The sequence below is a fragment of the Hypanus sabinus genome, chromosome X1 (genome assembly GCF_030144855.1).
Source record: "Hypanus sabinus isolate sHypSab1 chromosome X1, sHypSab1.hap1, whole genome shotgun sequence".
In the NCBI taxonomy this organism is placed as follows: domain Eukaryota; kingdom Metazoa; phylum Chordata; class Chondrichthyes; order Myliobatiformes; family Dasyatidae; genus Hypanus; species Hypanus sabinus.
Genome location: NC_082738.1, coordinates 37895799 through 37921813, shown reverse-complemented (window position 1 = coordinate 37921813; position 26015 = coordinate 37895799). Strand labels below are relative to the sequence as shown.

General features: G+C 39.5%; 1 protein-coding gene across 2 annotated transcripts in view; it reads left to right on the top strand.

Moving 5' to 3' along the window:
* Nucleotides 1-25321, top strand: part of med24 (mediator complex subunit 24) — a 95584-nt gene extending 70263 nt beyond the window's left edge. Inside the window, exons 22-27 of one of the 2 annotated variants that reach the window (XM_059956404.1) lie at nucleotides 352-445; nucleotides 3008-3107; nucleotides 6431-6511; nucleotides 9047-9195; nucleotides 11266-11384; nucleotides 25210-25321. In XM_059956404.1, the coding sequence (XP_059812387.1) occupies nucleotides 352-445; nucleotides 3008-3107; nucleotides 6431-6511; nucleotides 9047-9195; nucleotides 11266-11382 (541 nt within the window). In that variant the 3' untranslated portion in view covers nucleotides 11383-11384; nucleotides 25210-25321. Of the gene's footprint in view, nucleotides 1-351; nucleotides 446-3007; nucleotides 3108-6430; nucleotides 6512-9046; nucleotides 9196-11265; nucleotides 11385-12942; nucleotides 13274-25209 lie in introns of those variants that run through there. The other variant, XM_059956403.1, reaches the window with a different exon arrangement.
* Nucleotides 25322-26015: the final 694 nt, after the last annotated feature.

The following is a 26015-nucleotide window of genomic DNA, read 5'->3' as shown; positions in this document are numbered from 1 at the left end:
GGCATGGGTGCCCTACCAAGAGCCCTGACTCCAGTCAGCATAGCTCTCCGGTCATTGAGGCATGTAAGCCTACAAACCACAGCAAGGTTGTGGTCCTCTTTGAGGTTTTTAAATGTGCCAGAGCCTGAAGCGTTTGGAGATCAAAGATTCTACCTTGTGTATTCTTCAGATGTTTAAACTTATGCTTGTACCTAGGAATGGAGAATAGGGCAGTTAAGGTTCCAACCACCAAGTCTTAATGTCATGATTATATTCCTTGATTTTTTTTATCAGTTTAATTTCAGTTGTTGATTCATTGCTTGGTTATGGGAAATATTCTTTGAATTTACCTATTTCCTCTGTTTAATGTAGGCTCTCTGTCTGGTGCGCTCTGAGCTCTCATTCCTCGCATAGCAAGGGTCAGGCCACAGCCAAGCAGAGGAAAAGACATAGAGAAGATATTGAGGTAAGAGCAGTGCCACTTCAATAGTCATATCCATCTATACAACACAGACAAAATGCTGGAGGAACTCAGCAGGCTAAGCAGTATCTATGGGAAAGAGTAAACAGTTGACATTTTAGGCCGAGACCCTTCATCAGGGCTGGAGAAAAAAGATGAGAAGTCAGAGTAAGAAAGTTGGGGGGGGGGGGGCGGCGGAGGAAGAAACACAGGGTAGTAGGTGAAGGGTGGAGGGGTAAAATAAAGAGCTGGGAAGTTAATTGGTGAAAGAGAAAGGACTGGGGGGTGGGGGGATCTGATGGAACAGGACAGAAGGCCATGGAAGAAAGGGCACCAGAGGGAGGTGATGGGTAGGTAAGGAGATAAGGTGAGAGAAGGGAATGGGAAATTGTGACGGTCGGGGAAAGCGGCAATTAATGGAAGTTTGAGAAATTGATGTTCCTGCCATCAGGCTGAGGCTACCCAGACAGAATATAAGGTGTTGTTCCTCCAACCTGAGTGTGGCCTCATTGTGGCGGTAGAGGAGGCCATGGACTGGCATCCATCTATATATTGGTCTTGTTGGGAAAATAGATTGGTAAAACCATTACTTAATCTATGACCACTAGAATTGATTATAAATTATGAAACTAATTCATGGAAATGCAATTTGTTCCAGAGAGACAGAAACTTGATTAATAAAGCATCTTTCATTTCTTGGTGATATTCAAAATTGGATTGTGAATAATACATACTTTTGGAGTGTAGATGCTCCTGAATCTTGACACATAGTAAGACTTCATAAATAGCATTGAGTTATGTTCAGATTTTTTTTCTTATTAACGTGTGACCTTAATAACAGAAAGCAGCCTACGGAACCATCAGATCATTGGTTCCTCCCTTAGGAGGGAAATGCAGCTTTATTTTAACATTATGTACAGACTTTTTCCATATAATGCAATACTCAGACTTCAACTACTGCACAAGAATCTTGCCATCTTCAGAAGTTTTCTGATGACTCAGCCACAGTTGGATGCATCAGCAAGGGAGATGAGGCTGAGTACAGGGCTACGGTGGGAAACTTTGTCACATGGTGTGAGCAGAATCATCTGCAACTTAATGTGAAAAAGATTAAGGAGCTGGTGGTGGAAATGGTGGAGGATTACAGATACCTGGGGATATGAATTGACAATAAACTGGACTGGTCAAAGAACACTGAGGCTGTCTACAAGAAGGGTCAGAGCCGTCTCTATTTCCTGAGGAGACTGAGGTCTTTTAACATCTGCTGGAAGATGCTGAGGATGTTTTACGAGGTGGCCAGTGCTATCATGTTTGCTTTTGTGTGCTGGGGCAGCAGGCTGAGGGTAGCAGACACCAACAGAATCAACAAACTCATTCGTAAGGCCAGTGATGTTGTGGGGGTGGAACTGGACTCTCTGACGGTGGTGTCTGAAAAGAGGATGCTGTCCAAGTTGCATGCCATCTTGGACAATGACTCCCATCCACTCCTTAATGTACTGGTTAGGCACAGGAGTACATTCAGCCAGAGACTCATTCCACCGAGATGCAACACTGAGCGTCATAGGAAGTCATTCCTACCTGTGGCCATCAAACTTTACAACTCCTCCCTCGGAGTGTCAGACACCCTGAGTCAATAGGCTGGTCCTGGACTTATTTCCACTTGGCATGATCAGCTTATTATTATTCAATTACTTATGGGTTTATATTGCTATATTTCTACCTATTCTTGGTTGGTGCGACTGTAACGAAACCCAGTTTCCCTTGGGATCAATAATGTATGTCTGTCTGTCTGTATTGTAATGAAATGTCAATGTGTATTGACATGAGATAAGGATGGATGTGACATGCACCGTACCAGAAAGGGTTATACAGAGTTGAAGCACAAGGTACAGTTCAAGATTTGTGACCCTCAGTGGTTGCCTCAGCAAATGCCTCTTATATTGATCACTTTCATAGGTGATCAATTTTAAACAATCATTTGAAGCATAGAAAATACAGATGGGGTTTGGTGTCTCGTTTGTGAGCCTCATATCTGACATGTATATATACTCCTGCATTGGTGTAGAACTGCTTTCTGTATCTGTCCATGCATTTTCTATTCATTGTGCACTACGTATTTATCTTGTGATTTTAGTAGTCATTCGTCCATTGTGGACACCCCATTAAAATCTCCATCCTGTCATATATTGCAATGAAATTTTCTCATGAACCATTACAATTTGTCTACAACTCAACTCAAAAGTATAGAATTGCCTCCAATAAATTTCAAAAGAAAACTGCTCCTTCCACTTTGGTTTTAATCGGAACAGATTGGTGATAGCAACTGAAATGAGGTATATTTGAAGTGCTAATTGTGTTGAATTAGACGTAATGTTTTCCATGCAGCTTTCACAATTGATTTAAAACCAATCAGATAGCTGGAATATTTCCACCTGAAGTATTTGCTTTAATTGAAAAAGAGGCCCTCCATTGGCTGTGGTCGATCATAGATGTTGCATCCTAGCTCTCTAGGAAATGTATCATCAATAAATGGTGGCTTGGATAACTATTGGGCTTCTCTTTCCACAGGACTACATCAACTTATTTCCTTTGGATGACAGCCAGCCGTCAAAACTGTTGCGATTGTTAAGTTCAAATGAAGAGGATCCAAATATCCTTTCTAGCCCTGGTAGGCATTCTTGAATTAAATAATTTCCCAGCCTAGTAAAAAGCAGTGAGCATTTAGATATATATGGATGTGCTGTTATGTTGTTTTACAGCTTACCGCTTAGAAAGATTTGTGGGTAGAAGTCAAATTGTATGTTTGTTTTGAGTAATACTATAAAATATAAGACAACGCATTTTGGCAACAGGAGCTCCGCAAATTTAGGATTTGTGATTCTAAAGACCTTGCGTTTTCTTTCACAGAGTCATTACCAAAGATTAAATGTAAAAATTAATTGGATGTGTGTGGGTGTTTGTTAATTGCAGTTGATAGCTATAGTACGAAACTGTTGACCTGAGAGAATGGGAGGTGCTAGATAGTAATCACCCTGCCAATGATCCAGTGGTTTACTTTGCACAAAGTTTAATTTTTCTTTCTTTCTTTCTTTTTCAATCTTTTTATTGATTTTCACATATACACAAAAAAAATAACATAGTAATAAGTAAATTATAAATACAATAGACTTGAAATCACATTGATAATAAGATAATAATATCCTACTAAACATCAACAAAAGAAAATACCTTAATCAAGTCCACATGATTATATGAAAAAAAAACAAATAACCATTAAAAAAGAAAAAAAAAATATTAAAAAATATGTGAGAAAAAAAAATATATTAAAAAAAAATATAAAACACTAAACTAAACTAACATAGGCAATAATAACAGTTTACAAGTATAAGATAGTGTCAAAGAACTCCGGAACTCCATACCTGAACATGAATAAGCAGAAAGGTCTGGAGAAGGCCAAATTAATTCATATGAAAATGTCGAATAAACGGTCTCCAAGTTTCTTCAAATTTAATTGATGAGTCAAAAATAGTGCTTCTAATTTTTTCCAAACTCAGACAAGAAATAGTTTGAGAAAGCCATTGAAATGTAGTAGGAGGATTTACTTCTTTCCAATTTTGTAGTATAGACCTTCTGGCCATTAATGTTACAAAAGCAATCATTCGTCTGATTGAGGGGGAAAACTGATTGCCATCTTCATTTGGTATGCCAAAAATTGCAGTAATAAAATGAGGTTGTAAATCTATATTCCAAATTGAGGAAATAGTAGTAAATATATCCTTCCAATAATTATGTAAAGTGGGACAAGACCAAAACATATGGGTCAATGAGGCCACTGCTTAATTTTTAAACACAAAGTTCATTTTTATTTTCGATTAGGTAGAATCTGCTCCATATCAGCATTTCCATATTTCTGTCTCCTAAGAAACTGAAATAGGAGTAAACCATTCAGCCCCTACCAGGTCACCTTAGATCCAGATGATGAAGATGCATTGTATCCAGTGACTAGGTAACTGGGATTCCAAATTGGCCTTGGCCATATAAGACAAAGGGTAATGGTGGAAGGGTGTTGTGTTGGCTAGAGATCAGTGACCAGTCATGTTCCTCAGGGATCTTATATTTCGATGCAAGAAGTATTGTAGGAAAGGTGGATGATAGCGCTGAAGATGAGGTGGCTGTTTTATAAACTGAGGCAAGTGTAGTGAGGATAAGCAATAAGCAATTGCAGTCAACAGGATGAGTTGCAGTGTAAAAAGCGGACAAAATCAATAAAGGTAAATAACAGGACTGAAGGTGTTGTATTTGAATTCATGCAGTATACAGAGTAAGGTAGATGAACTTGTAGCACGGTTGCAGATTGGCATGTGTGGTGTTGTAGGCATCACCGAATCATAGCTGAAAGAAGATTATAGCTGGGAGCTTAATATCCAAGGATACATTTTGTATTGAAAGGACAGGCAGGAAGGCAGAGGGAGTGGCATTGCTCTGTAAAAAAATAAAAATAAATGAAATTATATCATTTACATGGCATCAAAGGTTACAGGGAGAAGGCCAGGAAATTGGGTTGAGGTGGAGAAAAAAAGGATCAGTCATGATTAAATGGCAGAGCAGAGTCAATTGGCCTAATTCGGCTCCTATGTCTTATAGCCTATCATTACAAAGAGATGACATAGGGTTGGAAGGTGTTGAATCATTGTGCAAAGAGCTAAGGAACTGCAAGGGTAAAAACACCCTGATGGGAGACAGTCTCCCAAACAGTAGTAAGGATATGGTCTACAAAATACAACAGGAGATAGAAAATACATGCCAAAAGGGCAGTGTTGCAATGGGGATTTTAATATGTAGGTAGATTGGGAAAATCAGGTTGGTGCTATATTCCAGGAGGGGAAATTTCTAGAATGTCAACAAGATGGTTTTTCAGAGCAGCTCATGGTTGAACCCACTAGGCAATCAGCTGTACTGGATTGGGTGTTGTGCAATGAATTGGAATTGATTAAAGAGCTTGAAGGTAAAAGAACCTTAGGGGTAAGTGATCATAATATGATCAAATTCATCCTGCAATTTGAGAGGGAGAAGCTAAAGTCAGATGTATCAGTATTACAGTGGAGTAAGGAAATTACAGAGGCTTGAGAGAGGAGTTGGCCAGAATTGATTGGAAAAGAACACTGGCAGGGATGGCGGCAGAGCTGTAGACGATATGGAAATAGTTGGACAGTCAGGTAGTTTTGAGGAAGTAGAGAGACGACAGAAGGATTTAGATTAGGAGAATGGGCAAAGAAATGGCAGATGGAATACAGTGTCAGAAAGTGTATGGTCATGCACTTTGGTAGAAGAAATGAAGGGGTTGACTGTTTTCTAAATGGAAAGACTTTATATTGAGTACAAAATAGGGAGATATCTATCTCCTTATTGTCCAACCTTTTGCTCCAGTTCTCATTGATAGGTTGGACTGGTCGTTCATTTATACTTCCTGGAAGTATAGCTGTAAGCACGATGCTATTACAGCTCTGGTTTTCCGAGCTTGGAATTCAGTTACAGCGCTGTCTGTAAGGAGTTTGTACATTTTCCCTGTGTGACCGGGTTTCCTCCCACAGTCCAAAGACGTTCTGGTTAGTAGGTTAATTGGTCATTATAAATCGTTGTTTGATTAGGCTAGTGTTAAATAAGGCAGTGTATATCCAAATAAAAATGAAATAAATAAAGAGCTGCCTGCCAAGCTTGAATGTTAATCACAATTTCTGCCCCTCGGTTAATTTAACTTCAATCATCAGGCATGTCAACTTCTGGATGACTCAGTTCCAAAGAATTTTAAATTTATTTCTCTCTCTCTTCCATGAATATGTTGAAATAATGATGACAATTCAGTTTTTCTTTTTTTAATCTTCCCTTTTATGATTTAATTAGATATCAGGGCTCCAGCCATTTGTTAAAATTTTCTGCTTCTCTCACATTACTTATGTGTATTTTATAATCATTTTAACATATAATCTTCAGGTGACCGTTCAATGAGCAGCTCACTGTCAGCCTCTCAGCTTCATAACATAAACATGAGAGATCCCTTGAAAAGAGTATTGGGTAAGTTCTCAGTGTTCATTCAAACACATTCAGGTGTGTGTTGTGTATACACTTAGATGCAGGGCTGTATTTAATTCTGATTAAATCACATTGGGATATTCAAATAGTCCAAAAGATGCTGTCTTGGTTCCTTCTTTGGAATCTAGATTTTAAATTTGTTTTCATATTACTTTACCCAGTATCCAGATATTCTGCTGAATTACAGATATCTATTTTTTGCTATTTCATTACAAAGCATATTGAAATTGTGATATACTGGTAAGTTGATTCTTTACTTCAAATGGAGTTTCTCAGAAATTATTATCTGAATTTGATACTGAAGTGATCTTTCTGATGAGTTATGTAATCGACAATAGGACAAAAACTGATGAAAGGAAGAAGTTAAGCAATGTTTGAGAGGTCATTGTTTAGTATCATATTTATTCAGTGGGAGCTTGCAGCTGACGGGGACACCAAAGGGGAAACTGTTTTGCCTCATTACGCAGTTAGATAGATACATAAAATAAAGGTTTTTGCATAAAATAAAACAGAAAGCGATTGTGGTAGTATTTATTGCTAAACTGATATCACAATATGATTTGACAAAGGCAGTATAAAAAATCATTGGAACAAATTTCTGTAGATTGAAAGTCCATAAAATTAAAAAGGGATTTTTTAATATATACTGTATTTTGAACTTTTTGAGGAAATAAATTGACAACAAAGCCCTCTAGAAATTCCAAAGCATTGTACAGCCGACTAATTGCATTTATAATTATTCACTTTGGTAAAAGTTGAAACCATTGAAGTAAGATGCCATGCAAAACAATAAGATAAATGGTCCAGAAGAAGCATCTTAACTGAAACATCGACTCTTTGTTCACTTCCATAGATACTAACTGGTTTGCTAAGTTCCTCCAGCATTTTTTGTATGGTGCTTTTGATTTCCAGTATCTGTAGACTTTCTCGTGTTTAAATGGTTGCTAGTTTTATTTCACTTTGATGAGAAGAGGTTTGTCAGGGCACTTGAAAATCAGTGCTCTTTTTCCAGATAACACTGCAGATTCACTAATACAGAAAGTATAGATTGGCTTATGAAGGTTGTCTATGCGATCTCTGTATAATGGTTCTGCCATCTCTTAAAAATTAGGAGAGAAGTTCCCATACTGTTAATTGCTGCTCACTCCACTTTGATATTTGGTGAAATTTGATCTCAGATAAGCACATTTTGAATACACATCTTCTTGGGTGTCAATGATCATCTTGTACACGAAGAAGAGCCAGATCAATAGACATACAGTTTTAAGAGCATTTGAAGCATATTAAATGACTTCTAGTACAAGTCAAAGTTTTAAAATTTCAGCACATTGTGTTTGGGACATACTCAAGTAACATTGAAAAATAGTAATTAAACATTATTTCTATTTGGGTGTAGTCATGCTTGTCTGGACTACAACTCACATTTGCCTCCCACTGAATGCTCCTAGTTACATTTAACATTTGCAGCTGCACAGCTCCTGGTGTCCTCAATGCTTCTCTGCTGTGAACATTTCATAAGCCCTATCTCCCCAGCCATACTGGCATGACCTTATGTGAGCTTGTGCTGTAAGAAGGCTTTTCCTACTGTTTCTAAATTTACTTATTGTAACACAAAATGAATATTCAGTCCAAGCTGGTTGCTGGAAAGATCCCCTACTCACCCACCTTCCCCCGTCACCTGCCAGATTGTACTCTTATCCCCCACCCCCACTTCCTTCTTCCCCCTTTTCAGTTCTGATGAAAGTCTGGACCCAAAACATCAACTGTTTATTCTCCTCCATAGATGCTGCCTGACTTGCTAAGTTCCTAAGTTCCAACATTTTGTGTGTGTTACTCTGGATTTCCAGTATCTGCAGAATCTCTTGTGTTTAATCCTATCTATTCTATTTCCACCTTATTATAACCTTGTAACTTATTCTGTCTTGCATGCCAATCAACTCCAATGTGATTATTTTGCCACTTACACTGATTTGGATAACTTACAGTAGCCAATTGCCAATTAACTCAAAGTGTTAGGGATGTGGTCACAGGGAGAATGTGCAAACTCTACAAGCAACGCCCAAGGTCAGGACTTTTCCAGTCAAGATGGTGCCAAGCTATGATTTCCACCAATGTTGTGGCTCAAACTTGGTTGTTTTTTTTAAACTATTCATAGGGATAGTTTTGGGGGAAGCACTGGGAGTTAGGGAATCCGTTAGGGTTTAGGGATAGGGATGATGGGGAGTTAGAGATCAGGGCTAGTAAATGATGAGACTGGGCAGGTGTTCCGCAGTTCTGCTGAACATCGTGGGCATGCTGTGTTGGCAGGAATGTGTAAAACCAGTGAGCTAAGGATAAAGAGCCAGATGTACATCCATTTCTATTTTATTCGGCTGATAGAAATCTAAATCATGTTAAGGTGTTATTATAGTGGAGAGTCTTTCAGATTCAACAGAATGTTGAATTGATGCTGCTGAATATTCATTAAAAGCTGGTCAAAACAAGGTGAAGCACTGACTTTCTCAACTTCCTTTTCAGCAAACTTGTTCCTCTTGATTTCCTCAATCCTGAGCTCAAAGGTGGCTGGTCCACACACCCAGTTTGTCCAGTGGTTTATGGAAGAATGTGTAGAATGCTTGGACCAAGGAAGCCGTGGTAGCATTCTCCAGTTCATGCCTTTTACTATGGTAAGTCAATTCTTCAAATTGGTTGATATCCAAATATAAATGAGTGCATAAATTTTGTAGATCTTTCTGCATGCTCAATGTTTAGCTTTGAATGCTACAAAACAGGTATGTAAAACTAACAAACCACAAACACAAGAAAATCTATAAATGCTGGAAATCCAAAGCAACACACAAAATGCTGGAGGAGCTCAGTAGGTCAGGCAGCATCTATGGAAAAGTGTCAACAGTCGACATTTATGGCCGAGACCCTTCTTCAGGACTGAGAAGATGGGGGGGGAGATGCCTGAATTAAATAGTGGGGACAGGGGAAAGGAAGAAGGTGATGGGTGAAGCCCAGTGGGTGGAAAAGGTTAATTAAGGGCTGAAGAAAGAATCTGACAGGAGAGGAGTGTGAAAAATAGGGAAAAGGGAAGGAAGAGGGAACCCAGGGGAAAGTAATAGTTGTAAAAGGTCAGAATGGGTGGTGGATTTTGTTCACCGGAAGGAGAAATTGATATTCATGCCATCAGGTTGGAGGGTACCTAGACAATAATATAAGGTGTTGGTCCTCCTCACTGAGGGTGGCCTCATCTCAGCACAAGAAGAAGCCATGGATTGACACGTTGGAAAGGGAATGGAATCAGAATTAAAATGTTTGGCCACTGGGAAGTCCTGCTTGTGGTGGATGATGTGGGGTTGCTTGCCAAAGTGGTCCCCCAATTTACAATGGGTCTCACCAATGTAGAGGAGACTCCATCAACCGGATAGACAACCCCAGCAGATTCACAGGTGAAATGTTGCCTCACTGGGAAGAACTGAAGCTAGTCCTTTTTGTGAAACACGCTCTTATGGTGTTGAGTCAGGTTCAGATGTAAGCTATCTTGTGAAAATGGTTAAACAACTCGATGGTCTTCAGGTTAGCTTTGTTTAAGGGCTCATTATTCAGACTATCCTTTCAGCATTAAATCAGAACTTGAAGTGTTTGCTGATGATTGTTACATTCTATTCACTTTGTACATGCTATTAATCTTCATTATAGAACAAGAAACAAGTATAAGCTTGAATTTCCAAAGGAACAAAATGTTGTGAACTAATTGTGAAATTTCCCTGAAACACTCATGGGAAAGTATCATCAGAATGGAACCTCCCTCTTGCTAGTTTAATGCCTTGTCTCTCTGTTGCAAATGGTTCTAAGATAGCTTTGAATAGATAACTAGTTTGAATGATCAATAATAAATTCTTTGTAGTATTGCTCTATTTTGCCCTATTCTCTACTGAAGGCAACGTTTTGCTATGTTGTGGGTGCCCCAAGTATATCCTGTTCTTCACAAGGGGACTCTTTTCAGTCTAAGTATACAGAGTTAGAGAAGGTTAACATTTCAGATTATTGATTAATGGTTCAGAACTAACTGTACAATCCTGTTTGGCACTTTAGTGGATGAAAAATATACTGCTGAACATGCTCTTTTTCATCAGTGGTTTAAACCCAGACCATGCCTGTCCTCTTGAATAGTTACATAAATGATCCCAAGAGAATCAGATAGGTTCTCCAGTATCAACAATTATTGCTCAACTAATACCCCATAAATGATTATTTGTAATTGTTTATTTCTACTTGTTGTGTACCTACTGTCTAACAAATTCAAAATTGCCTAATTGGCTGTAAAATAAAAATGATAAAGCTTTGAGTGCTTTATTGTAAAAGGTGCAAAATGATTGTGAATTTGTTTTTAAGTTACTCCACACTTGTTTTTAATATAACATTACAAAACTAGATGACTTCTGTTTAAATATGAATGTGACATACAATATTATATTTAATTATATTGTACCATTAAGTAATGAATGTTTTTTGGAATATAATTTCTTGTCTAGAAATTGCAAACAGGACTAGATTTTCAAAAAATGAAGCTACAATATATAACCGTATTTAGTTGATCTTCTCTGTAAACAAAAAAAACATAAATCATGTAGCCAGTTACAAGTAAAACCTAACGGAAATTTCCGAATGAGCCCTTGCATCTCAGTATCACTTACAATTCAGGTGCTCTTTGTGTTTGATTGCACTGTACATTTTTTTTTCTAAAACAGGTTTCTGAACTCATGAAATTGCCTGCTCTATCCAAACCAAAGACTGTGCTAGCAATAACTGACCTGGGTCTCCCTCTGGGACGCAGGGTTGCTGCAAAGGCGATTGCTGCACTTTAAAGGTTAGTTGTTGAGTCTCCAGGCCTAGTTTGGTATAGAGTAATTGTGTGTTGATAAATCCTGTCGCATGCATGTGATACCGTGGACTTGTATTCGTGTAAGAACTTAAATAGAAGCAGATGTAGGTTATAGAGACTCATGAACCTATTCTACTTGCAGTAAGATTAAGGCTGATCTTTGTCACCTGATTAACATTTTCTTCAATTCTCTCACTATTGAGAAGCAATCAATCTCAGTATCAGAAGCACTTAAGCACTAAGCATTCACAACACTCTCCATTTTGGCACAGAATGTCTAAAACTAGAGAGCTAAAGGATAAAGAGCCAATAAATCTTGTCGATCTCTGCTGCAAAACTAAAGCTACACACAGTACTCCATTTGTGAGGTGTCATGGTGTTGCTGCTAGTAGAGTTATGCCTCTTAGCCCCAGACATGGGTTTAATCCTGACATCAAATGCTATGTTGACACAATCTCCCTGTGACTTGTAGGTATCCTCCCACATCCCCAAGGCATGCAGGTTGGTTATTTGGCAATGTAAATCATTAGGTAGAATCTGGTAGCATTAAAGAGGATGTGTAGAGAATTAATAAAAGAATTAATGCAGTTTAGTGTAAATGGTTGATTGGTGGTGGACATGAACTTGATGGGCTGAATGGCAGGTTCCTGTGTTGTAACAGTTTATCACTTTATGACCAAAGTCCAGTAAAATTTCAACATCTTCCTTATTTTTGCAATTCAATGTTTCTGCAGTGAAGGCCAGATTATCATTTGCCTTCCTAATTGTGTACTTGCATATTTTGTTCCTGTATCTTATGACCCATCTATTATCTTCTCACAATTGCTATTCCTGTAACCAAAGAGAAACCTCACACTTTCCCATATTGACTTCATATGCTATCTTGTCATTTGCTTAATCTATCATCTTTTTGTAGACATTTTGTGTCTTCAGTTTCCCTTCTGGGTCATAAGTAAACAGTAATGTTGTACATAGATAATCAATGTTGACTGATGTATTTTCATCTAAGTTATTAGTATAAGCTGTGATGAACTGAAGATACCAGGGCTAATCCCACAAGTAAAACTGTGAATCTAAAAATAACTTATTTATTCTTATGTTGCTTTCTGTCCTTCAGCCAATCTGCTCTCCATGGGTAATATATTAGTTCTCTAGTTCTGTGATTCTTACTTTATGATTAATGACTATCTATTTAAATTCATGCTCTTTTAAACTAAGAAATTAACACAGCACAGCAGAAAAGAAAGTTTGAGAACAACTGTGGCAAAAATCCAACGTCAATTTTTTCATTGAATTGCATATTTAGGAACAATTTTACATACTGTCTGGTCGGATCAGATAACCACAGATTCCCTGCTGGAGTTTGATTAGTCACTTGCTTACAACTTAGTCTGTGATGACAGATGTAAAAATGTTGAGGTTTGTGGAGCTCAATATTAATTCTAGATATATGGAAGACCTAGGTATTCTGGTCAGTGACAAATGGCCAGTCTCACTACTGTACTTTCTGTTAAACATGCACTTATTTAATCACATCCTGCAGCTTGAACCTGTTGGATGAAGATATCCATATCCCTGGTGGCCAGGGCTTGGAACGAAGGGCTCAGTTACCCAGATGAGGTGCTCCATGGGCTTTGTTGGACCAAGCTCCATGCAAGAAACAGTTGGAAATGAATTCTGGCAATTGACTAAGCCATGCCTCCTGGCTTAGCCTGCTGCTAAACTCGTCAAAAGCTATGAATATTTCTAAATGACTCTGATATTCAGAAATGCTAATAATGTATTAAAGTCATTTTTATTTGTTTTTTTTACTAAAGTAAAACATGTAAATTCATTTAAAATGAGGAAAAAAAATAAATTGTTGTGTCTGGTTACTTTAATATCTTTTCATTGTTGCCATTCCTCTATACTGCAATGTCTGTCCTGGGGAATTGTCATAACTTTATACTGAGCTATGAGGACTTTGAAATTCATAAAGCATGGAAACAGGCCTTTTGGTCCAACTGGTCCATGCCAATAGTGTTGCTCAAAGAACTAGTCCATCTGCCTGTGTTTGGCCCATTGCCCTTTGATGTCCCTGTCTCAACCTCTATTTCTGGCAACTCATTTCAAATATGCACCATCCTTTGTGTGAAGAAACTGCTCCTGATGCTCCCTTTAAATCTCTTACCGCTGATCTTGTTTTATAACACCCCCCTCCATGGGGAAAAGGGCTATGTACTTGCACCTTGTCCGTGCCCCTCATGATCTTGTATATCTCTGTCAGGTCATCCCTCAATATCCTACATTCCTGGGAATAAAGCCCTAGTCTACGCAATCTCTCCCTGTAATTTAACCCTCCCCCAAAGTTCAGGCAACATCCTGATAATTTTTATTGCACCTTTTCTAGTTTAATAACATCTTTCCCACCAAAGGGTGCCACAAAAGGGTGACAAATTGTACACAATATGCCGTGTGGCCTCACCAGTGCCTTATTGTATCATAACTTCCCAATGCTCTGATTGATGAAGGCCAGCATGCCTTCATCACCATATTTACCTTTGAAGCTGCTTTTATCATCTGTAAACTTACTAACCATGTCTTGTGCATTCACATCCAAATTATTTATGTAAATTATAAATAACAAAGGTCCTAGTATCAATCCTTGTGGCATCACCCCATCTCCCTTGACCATCACCTCATCCTATCTACCAATGAACCAATTATGAATCCAATCCACTATATTCCTCCTTAAGCCCATGCAGTTTAACCTTGCAGACTAGCCTACCATGAGAGACCTTGTCAAAGGCCTTGCTAAAGTCTATATTGTTAATTAACATCCACTGTCCTACCCTTGTCTACACTCTTGGTTACCTTGAAGGACTGAAAGAGATTTGTTGGACATGAGTTTCCGTGCACAAAAGCCATGCTGCAAGTCCTAAAAACAGACCATGTATCTCCAAATGTTAGTGGATCCAACTGTCTGGCCTGTAGTCTCCTGGCTTACTTCTGCCACCCTTTTTAAACAATGGTACCTTATTAGGGTGGAAATACATCTCTACCAAAGGAAATGCAAGATGCTCCTTCCCTCCGCTAGCCTGCAGGCCACCCTTGGGCAAGGTGTAGCACCTGCTTAGCTCCCTGATCAGGGTCACACAAAGCCATGGGAGCAGATGGTGCATGTCACAAGTTCTGGTTCTGCAACTCCCACTGATGCCAAGCAGACAATCTGAAGAGTATTGATAACGGCTGGGGTCACGTGTCTTGTAAAGACACTGCCTAGAAGAAGGCAATGACAAACCATAAATTGCCAAGAACAATCATAGTCAAAGACAGTGATTGACCTTGTCAGACAATGCAGCACATAATGATGATGATGACCATATTAGCCACTCACCAGTCCTCCAGAATCTCATCTATGACCAGAGATGAAGCAAAATACACTGCAAGGGTCTCCACAATATCTTCTGAAGCTTCCCACATGGTCCAAGTGGATGGAACCAGTGGGGCTGAACTGAACAATGGAGGGGAATAAACAGTCAATATTTCGAGTTGAGACCCTCAATCAAGTCCTCAAATTAGTATGTTGATGAATTTTCCAGCATCTATTGTGTTGATACATTTGTTACAGATACAGATCCTGTGACCTGCTTGGGTCTTATGGATGCTGTACAGATCAGCACTTTACCAGTTCCCTCCATTTCTCACAGTTGTGGGTGAGTGCCTGGGTTGCAGTAGAGCTCTCTCTGGTCCACTCTGCAATGTTGTCTGCCCCTTTTTCTTCTCCCCTGCACCGTTCCCTGAAGAATGATTTTTGAGAGTCCACTTGATCTTGTTATGTGGCCATACCACATACTTATTGACAACATTTGTAGAATCATTGGATTTATCAGGTAATGGTCGGATTGATTCAAGCATTGATTAAAGTAGTACACAAAAATGCTTGTATATCAAGTTAAATGAAACCGGGTTCTCTGGAGGGAAAGATAGAAACAGTGTGAAATGGACAGAGATAGAGAAAGACAGGAGGATAGATAAATAGATGGAGACAATGTGGGAGGGAGAGGAATAAAATAGAGAGACAGTTGGAGGAAAAAATTGAATCCTTTGCAATTACCTGGTTTTCTGCATTACTTAAAATGTGGTCTGATCTTCATCTAAGTCAGCACTAAAACAATTGAACCTCTGGGATAATACCTTCTGCAAAAGCTATTTGGAGTTAAATCAATGAGATGAGATAGGTGTGGATTGTAGAGGAACCCTGCCCTACAAAAAATGGCACACAAAGGCAGGCTACTGACAGAGCCTGCTCTTCTCAAGAAATCTGTGTGCACCATGCCTCGTTCAAAACAACTTTCAAAGAATCTTGAAAGAAGAATTGTAGAGATGCTTGAAACTGGAAAAGGCTACAAAAGCATTTCTGAAGACCTGAATGTTCATCAGTCCACAGTAAGAGAAGTTGTTTATAAATGGAGGAATCTCAGTACTGTTGCTACTCTCTCTAGGAGTGGGCATCCTGCAAAGATCACACCGCAAGAGCACAACGTGCAATGCTGAAGAAAGTGAAAAAGTACCCAAGGGTAACAACAAAAGACCTGCAGAAATCAATGGAACTTGCTAAAGTCTCTGTCCATGTGTCCACTATAAGAAAAACACTCAACAAGAATGGTGTTCATGGAAGGACACTGTTCAGGAAACCACTGCTCTCTCTTCTGGGACAATATTCTGTGGATAGGTGAGACTAAAGTTGAATGTGTAGGCAGAAATGCACACAATGTTTGGAGGAAAAAAGACACTGCACACCAACGCTAAAACTTCATGGTGGAAGGAACATCATGCTATCTAAGAGACAGAGTTAGAGATAGGAGGAGAGTGAGATAAAGAGAGATAGACGGGGTGGAGAGAGGCAGATAGACAGAAAGACAGCGGTAGAGAGTGAAATAGAGACAGATGATGAGAAAGATAGTGATAGAAAGAGATAGAGATGAATTGAATTGACTTTATTACATCCTTCATATTTATGGAGTAAAAACCTTTGCGTTACATCTCCGTCCAAATGAGCAATGTGAAATTTATAGTAATTTGTAATGAATAGTATGTACAACAGGACAGTCAATAGAACATAGAAATGCAATCGTGTCGGCATCAATTAATTAATCTGATGGCCTGGTGGAAGAAGCTGTCCCAGAGTCTGTTGGTCCTGGATTTAATGCTGCTGTACCACTTCCCGGATAGTAGCAGCTGGAATAGCTTATGGTTGAGGTGACTCAGGTCTCCAATGATCATTCAGGCCCTTTTTACATACTTGTCTTTGTAAATGCCCTGAATAGTGGGAAGTTCACATTTATAGATCCACTGGGCTGTCCACACCACTCTCTGAAGAGTCCTGCAATTGAGGAAGTACAGTTCCCATGCCAGGCAGTGATGCAGCCAGTCAGGATGCTCTCAATTGTGTCCCTGTAGAAAGTTATTAGGATTTGGGGGCCCATACCAAATTTCTTCAACCGTCTGAGCTTTTTTCACCACAGAGCCGGTATCTACAGACCACGTGAGATGTCCTTGGTGATGTGTATGCCGAGGAACTTAAAGCTGTTCACCCTCTCAACCCCAGATCCATTGATAACTATAGGGGTTAGGCCATCTCTACTCCTCCTGTAATCCACAAACATCTCCTTTGTTTTTGCGACATTGAGGGAGAGGTTGTTTTCTTGACACCACTGTGTCAGAGTGATGACTCGTTATTATTTGAGATTAGGCCAATCAATGTCGTATCATCAGCAAATTTAATTAGCAGATTGGAGCTGTCGGTGGTGACACAATCATGGGTATACAGGGAGTAAAGGAGTGGGCTTAGGACACAGCCATGTGTGTTGAGGGTTAGAGAGGCAGAGTGAGTGAGAGACACAGAGAGAGATACAGATTTTCAGAAGGAGAGACAGAGAGAAAGTGGGAGAGATAAAGATAGAGTGATAAAGGGAGAAGATGTTGAGTTCTATTCATTCGGGCTATATATTCATCTGGTAGGGATGTGTACAATCTCTCCAATCTCAGCCACTGAAGCTTGTAACTCCTCCAGAGTTGTCATAGGTCTCTTGGTGGCCTCCATCACTAGTCCCTTTCCTGCACAGTCACTCAGTTTCTGAGAATGGCCTGCTGTGAGCAGATTTACAGCTGTGCCACATTCTTTCTATTTCTTGATGATTCAATTAATTATTCTAAGAGATATTCAGTGACTTGGAAATTTTCTTGTATCCATCTCCTGACTTGAGCTTTTCAATAACCTTTTCTCAGAGTGTTCTTTTGTCTTCATGGTGTAGTTGTTGGCAGGATACTAACTTCCAGAAAAAGGTGTATTTTTACTACAATCAATTGCAACACAGGTCTCCAAAAATAGATCTCCATTGAACTAATTATATGGCTTCTAAAACCAATTGGCTGCACCAGTGATGATTTAGTGTGTCATATTAAAGGAGGTGAATACTTGCAGATGTACTGTCACTTTAGGGAATAGCGAAGAGAGACTGGGACGAAAATTTCAGTGGAAGACTTGAACAAAGGTGACGGAATGACTAAGCTAATAAATGCACTTGACTCCGTTTTTCTGAAGGAAGAAAAGGATTGGATTTATGAGGCCTATTCAGACTCTGACATTTTTAAATATTTCTATAAATGCAGCTAGTTATTTCATTGATCTTGAACAACAGTACAGTCACATGTGTAAATACAAATGGACCTTCCTGATACAGGAAGCTTTCAAAATTTTGATAGCTTTCAAAATTGTTGGATACTGCTAGCTTTAATTACATGTACAGGACTTAGACTTGCATGTGTGAAATCGGCACTGAAGAGCATTTCTGGAGAAAATGCCACCAAGACAACTGCCAGGATTAATTTGAGGAAACAATATACAGTACTTCGCTGAGCAGAAATAAGAAAGTAGCAGGTATAGTTCTCTGAGTGACCAGACGAGGGCAACATTACCTGGCACAAATCCACTAGACAAGTACAGCAGGAGATCAAAAAGTGCTTATTGTTAGAGTACTTATCACGGGACAAAAAAAAAACTGCACAGAAGCAAACAAGTTAAGCTAACTGAAGAAAATAATAAATCTGAAGATTTAGAAGAGAGCCATATCACACTGTTTGCAAAGGAATCACTGATGCAGAGATAGAATCTCTAGGATCTGCTGTTATTGATACATCATGCACACACACAGTATGTAGAGAAAAATGGCTTGAAAGCTATGTAAGTGAACTAAACCAGAATGAAGTGTGAAACACTGGTGAACACAGATACACCTAGTAACAAAGCATTCAAATCTGGAGATGGAAAGATTGTACATTCTACCAAAAAAGTGAAAATTCCCACAAAAATAAGTACAGACAAAATGTTACATCAAAACAGAGGTGGTACCAGTTAACATTCCATTACCCTTGAGTAAAACTTCCTGGAACAAAGCAGGGGCAGTGCTGGTTATGGAGAATGACGAAGCAACAGCTTTTCAGCAACCCGTGTCTCTTGAGCTCACCAGCTCTGGACATTGCTGTGCGAGCATTCTAGATAAAGACATTACTGAGAATCAATGTGAGAAGGAAGTACTAATTGTCACAGAGAACATGACTCCAGATGAAACTACTTTTCCATTCTAAAGTAGGAGTAGATACCCTTGGTGCAGTACAATTGCAGCAAGAGAGCTATATCAGGAATCTTCAGACAATCCACATGGAATCCTCACATGCCACACAATGAAATGCACCACTCAGTGGAGCTGAGGCTGAGCAACTCAGGTCAAAGATAGGTCAGATTGTATGGGTGGCAAGGCAGAGCAGACCTGACATCATGCTTGATGCCTGCAACATGGCGTCCAGCACAAAAAAATGCCACAGTACAAACTTTACATGAGGCAAACAAGGGAGTGCACAGAATTCAATCTGAAAAAGTAGTCTTGAAGTTTCAACAGCTTGGAAAAGATAGCTCACTGAGGCTCGTTGTCTTCAGTGATGCCTCTCTTGGAAATCTTCCTGATGAAGATACTCAAGGAGTCATTTTATTGTACTGATGGGAGAAGAGGGAAGGGTTTCATATCTCTATTGGCAATAAGAAAGGATCCGAAGTGTTGTATGTTGTATGCTGGCAGAAGAAACCCTTACAATGCCTGAAGCTATTGACAATGTGGTTTATCTGGCCACACTCTATTCTGAGCTTTTCCGTGCTACCTAAAGAAGAAAGGTCTACAAATACCTCGGTTCACGGGCAACTACTCTCTGGTTGGTGCCATCAAATCCAACAAGTCAGTTACAGAGAAGAGGCTTCATCTAGAGATAAGCAGCATCAAGGAACTTGTCAAAGCACAGAAAATTCATCACTTGCTATGATCAACTACAAAGGAAACAACTAGCTGACTGTCCCACTAGGAAGGGAGCTCCAGCTCTTGTGCTGTTGAATGCATTTGGTACCTTATGAACTGTATCAACATCGAGGGTTAGAACTAATCTCCATATCCTAATGGACATTCAAGTGATGGAATTAATTCCCATATCCTAAAGGACATTTGAGTTGATGTATATATTTTACATTCTGTAGTACTCTGAAGGCACTAAATGAGGGTATAGGGTACCTTAAGACATTTATTAGGCCTAACAACTAGAGTTAAAAGTAATTCACCTAAACCAATGAAAATTATTGTTTTGAAAATGGAAGTTGTTAAAACAAAAGAATATCTTGTCTTTGTTGAAAATCTTGTCTCCTTTGTTAACAGGAGAGAGAGATAAAGAGATGGAGGGAGACAGAGATGGAGAGAGAGACAGAGAGAGCAATAGGCAGACAGAGAGGGAAAGAAATACATAGAGAAAGCAAGCTGGAAAGAGAGAGAGTGAGACAGAGAGAGAGAGAGACTGGTATAGAGACAGTGAGAGAGATGGGTGGAGAGATAGACAGAGCAAGTTAGAAATAGAGAAATGAGATGGAGAGAGTGATATAGAAACAGTGATGAAAGACAGAGTGTGAGAGAGAGATAGGTGAGGAAAGATAGATAGAGAGAGAGAGAGGAAAAGAGAAAAGAGACAGACAAACACATTGAATTAGAGGAGCAAAGCTTAGGTCACCATGAACTTGCAAATTCCGTAGGAGTCCTGAGAAGTGGTCATCATAGATCGGGTGATACCTGTAACCTCAAAGTAACTGGAAGCTGTAACATTAAAATAATTTGCTTGACATGGGTTTGTGCTCTTGATCATTTAAAAAGAAGAATTATATTTGGAAATCTGTACACATGCTACATTTCATACTCGGGTCAAGCTTCATATTTTCATCAAGTTAATGAAATCGCAGTGTGAAGTGTAAGACAACTGAGGATCCAGTTTGTATATGATCTTTACTGCTGGGAGACTTGATGGGTTTTCAGAATAAAATAAAATAATTTCATACAGATGCTATCTCTGGGTTGAAAAGTTTGTTTAATTTTATTGTTAATCCAATGTGCTGTTCTATACTTAAAAAACCGAACTGCTGGAGGAATTCAGAGTTATTCAGCAGGTCAAGAAGCATCTTTGGAATGTAACAAAGGGTCAGCATTTTGAGCCAAGACCCTTCATCGGGAATGGAAGAGGAAATTATCTTCTACCTATTCATAATGCCACCATGCTTACCAGTTTTATCAGAAAAAGAACTGAAAGTTTTATTTAAAATACAGGTGTAATTATAAATGTAACATTTTGTGTGTAGAAGCAGCAGGCCTGGAACTTCATTTCAGCATGAGACCCAATTGATATTATATTGAAAATAAAAACACAAGATGCTGGCAGAACTCAGCAGGCCAGACAGCATCTGTGGGAGGAGGTAGTGACGACGTTTCGGTCTGAAACCCTTCGCATCACTACCTCCTCCCACAGATGCTGTATGGCCTGCTGAGTTCTGCCAGCATTTTGTGTTTTATTTATTTCCAGCATATGCAGATTCACTCATGTCGCCTTTGATATTATATTGTATTCTTTCTGTAGTGGAGAACAGGATTGGGTGAGTAATTAGCCCATGCAAACCTAAGCTTGTTCTATGTTGAATGGCCATTAAACTGAGGAGTATTTTAATGCTTAAATATTAAATGGAGGAATATTTCATAAAGAAGTGTCATATTTAGAAATGATTCAGCTCTAACAGATTAGCAAATATACAGGAGTTTCCACAGCATGTGTCCCAACAAAATGTTTGCTGCTAACTCTTCAAGAAAATTTCATAATTAATTTTTGTGAGTGTTCAGAATTTACTTTCTTGCAACCATTTTTACTTGAATGTTTTTAACATTTTGAATTCTGATGTGCTTCATCCAAATGTTCATATAATTTAACACTTGAATATTTCAATTCATGTTAGCATTTCTAATTTTAGATTTCGAGACGGACAGCTCAGTAACAGGCCCTTCCGGCTCAATGAGCCCATGCCACCCAGTTACACCCATGTGGCTATGTAGCCTACTGTCCCATACATCTCTGGAATGAGGAGAGGAGAGAGAAACATCAATCAGTTTACACCATTCACAATTAAGGATTAATATTCTTTGCCAAAAGGCAATATCTTTCTGATCAAAGATAAAAGATGAACATACAGTAAAATGCGTTGTTTGCATTACTGACCAACAGAGTCCTACTGGGGTCAGCCTGCAAGTGGCCGTTATGCTTCCAGCGCCAACGTAGCCTGCCCAGAAATTACTAACCCATATGTCTCTGGAATGTGGAAGGAAACCAGAGCACCCGGAGGAAGCACACACAGACACGGGGAGAACATACAAACTCCTCACAGGCAGTGGTGGAAAGTGAACCCGGGTCACTGGCACTGGAATAATGTTATGCTAACCACTACGCTACAGTGCTGCCATTTGCATTAACTGGTCGGTCCCTCCTTACCTGATCTGTGCTGGCTCTACTAGTCGTAATTAAAGTGGTCTTGGTGGTAGAACTGTAACTGCTGTGTGAGAATACCTAGGACATCTTCAAGACTTCTGCAGTTTGGGGTTAATTCAAATGAGAAACAATACTTAAAAAAAGCTTTGCACAGTGTAACTTCCACAGAGATACTATAAGCCATCGAAAGGAGTCATTGGATGCCAAAAGTTCTATACCATTGTAACCATGCAGGGAAACACTATGTGAATCAAAGACAAGAAAATCTGCAGATGCTGGAAATCCAAGCCACACACACAAAATGCTGGAGGAACACAGCAGGCCAGGCAGCATCCACGGAAAAGAGTAAGCAGTCGATGTTTCGGGCCGAGATCCTTCATCAGGGCCTCATTAGAGGTCTAGGCCCGAAACATCGACTGCTTGCACTTTTCCATAGATGCTGTCTGGCCGGTACAGCATGTGATGTTTATCTACTACCCTTATTGAAACTCTCATGATGAGATTAGGGAAAGAAATAAGTGGCCATCTCCTGTATTAACACATGATTAGAGACATATCCCTCCCACATAATGTACCATTTAGAACACATCTACTGACCTATTAATATTGTTTGGTGTGTTGTGCTCAAATCCCCGTCGGCCACTGCTATTTGAATATTTAAGGGGATTCTCAGTTACAATGTGCTTGCTTTGTAAATATGTAATTCTGCAAAATTACCTGTCTACATTAAAAGTGTTTATGTGTTTTGTGCTCGGAGATGTTCCTCCGCACACCACCGCTGTAACACATGGCTCTTTGAGTTTCTGTCATCTTCCTGTCAGCTTGAACCAGTCTGCTCATTCTCCCCTGACCTCTTGCCCACCTCTCTGTGGTCGTTTTTGCCCACAGAACTGACACTCACTGGATTTTTTTTTGTTTTTCACACTATTCTCTGTAAACTCCAGAGACTATGCATGAAAATCCCAGGAGATCAGCAGTCTCTGAGATACTCAAACCACCCTGTCTGGCACCAACAATCAAAGTCAAAGTCACTTAGTCAGTTCTTCCCCATTCTGATGTTTGGTTTGAGGAATAGCTGAACCTCTTCACCGTGTCTGCATGGTTTTATACATTGAGTTGCTGCCACATGATTGGCTGATTCGATATTTGCATTCACGAGCAGGTGTACAGGCGTACCTAATAAAATGGCCACTGAACGTAGACTGTTACTTATTGGCATTTAGTTTAGAAAGACATTGCTACTGAGTGTGAGAGAGGAAAACTAGATTTTTTTGAAGACCTGCTTGGTTTGAATAAAGACAATTTTCAGCTTCTCTCTCCAGTGACTCGGTCATAGTCACAACACTGCTCTCTATACTTGGCATTGCAGTTTGCTTCGGTATAACTGGACAAAGAAAAAAAATTGGATGTGGTATTTAATAAATTGTGTATACATCAAGAGAGAACTAAACAGCAACTAATGAGTTCACTGGATTTAAATATAAATCAGTTAATGTTCAACGAAATTTATGATGAATGGAAATGTTGGCAAATTACTAAAAGCCTGTTAGTGAATAGACAGGTGGTGTCCAGAGAGGAGTGTTAAAAAGACAAAGGTTGGAAATTCAATATTCCAAAAGCATTCCTTGTCTTCTATACAATGCCCCTATGCTTTGCAATAAAAATAACGGAGTAGTGGTTGGTAGTGGCTCTTGTACCAAATATTAATTCTTTTATCAGCAAAAGAAGTACAATAGAATCAATGAAAACTGCACCCTAAGACTGACAAAAAACCAATGTGCAAAAAAAAGTGCAAATACAGAATTAATTAATGAATGAATAGATAGATAGTACTGAAATCTTGAGTTCTAGAGTCCTTGAAAATGAGTCCATAGATTATGGAATCAGTTCAATGGCATTTATGTTTATCCATACTGGTTCAGGAGCTTAATGGTTGACGGGTAGTAACTGTTCCTGAACCTTGTGATGTGGTACCAACTTCCCGATGACAGCAGCGAGAAAAGAGCATGGCCTGGATGGTGTGGGTCCTTTATGATAGATAACACACACAAAATACTGGGGGATCTCAGCAGGTCAGACAGCATCTATGGAAATGAATAAACAATCAACATTTCAGTCCGAGGCCCTTCTTCAGGACTGGAAAGGAAGGGAGCAGGCTCCACAATTAAAAAGGTGAATGGGGGCATGGGGAAAGAGGATTAACTAGAAGGTGAGAGGTGTGTGGGAAAGGTAAAGGGCTGGAGAAAAAGGAATCTGGTAGGAGAGGAGAGAGGGGAAGAAGGAAGGGCACCAGGGAAAGGTGATGGGCAGGTGAGGAGAAGAGGTAAGAGGCTTGAGTGGGGAATAGAAGAAGAGGGAAGGGGTAGGGAAAAAAATTATCAGAAGGAGAAATCAGAGTTCATGCCATCAGGTTGGAGGCTACCTAGACGGAATATGAGGTGTTGCTCCTCCATTCTGAGAGTGGCCTCATCGTGGTATAAAAGGAGGCCACAGACCAATATGTCAGAACGTGAATGGGAATAGATACTGCTTTCTAGCCGCAGCGTTCCTTGTAAATGTACAATGGGGGGGGGAGGGCTTTTCCTGTGATGGACTGAGCTGTATCGACCACTTGTGGTAGGCTCTTCTGTTCATAGGCATTGGTGTTTCCAGACCAAGCCATGATGCAACCAGTCAAGATACTCAAGATACTCTCTACTGTGCATCTATAGAAGTCATTGCATACAATAAGGCCAGAAGTTTGCTAGCAAGGTTAGATTTTCCATATCCAACTGCAAATCTACTATATCTGAAAAATTCTGAATTGCTTGTATGTTGACCAACAAATGCTAATTGAGATAACTGGCTCGTTAAAACATTAAATATGAAGTTCAAAGTAAATTTATTATCAATATATTTGTCACCAAATGCTAACCTGAGATTTATTTTCTTGCAGGCATTCACAGTAGAACAAAGAAGTACAATAGAATCAATGAAAAACTACACACAAACTGACAAGCAATGAATTTGCAAAATACGAACTACGCAAATATGCCAGTAAATAAATAAATAATACTGAGAACAGGGATTGTATAGTCTTTGAATGTTAGCTCATAAGTTGTGTTCAATTCTCAGTTCAGTGTGGTGTTGAGTGAAGTTGTCCACACTGGTTCAGGAGCCTGATGACTGAAGGGTAATAACTGTGCCTGAACCTGGTAGTGTGGGACCTATAGCTTCTGTACCTCCTTCTCGATGGTAGCAGTGAGAAAAGAGCATGGCCTGGATGGTGGGGTCCTTGACAATGGAAGCTGCTTTCTTGGTGCAGCATATCTTGTAGATGTGCTCATTGGCGTGGAGGAGTTTTCCTGTGATTAACTTTTTTGTAAGCTTTTCCATTTTGGGCACTGGTGTTTTCATACCAGACTGTGATGCAAATTATCTGGATACTCCCCACTGTGCATCTATAGATGTTTATCAAGGATTTAGATGACATACTAACTCTTGCAAACAACTAAGAAAGTAAAGGTGCTTTCTTTGAAATGCCATTTATGTGCTAGTGCCAGGACAGATCCTCTGATATGATAAAGCCCAGGAATTTAAAGTTATGGACCCTTTCCACCTCTGTTCCCCTAATGGGCACTGGCTGATGGACCCTGATTTCAACCTTCTGTAGTCAATAATCAGCTCTTTGGTTTTGCTGACATGAGTGAGAGGTGGTCAGAGCATATGTCAAGTTTCCGAGTTGAACAGAGTATCACTCTA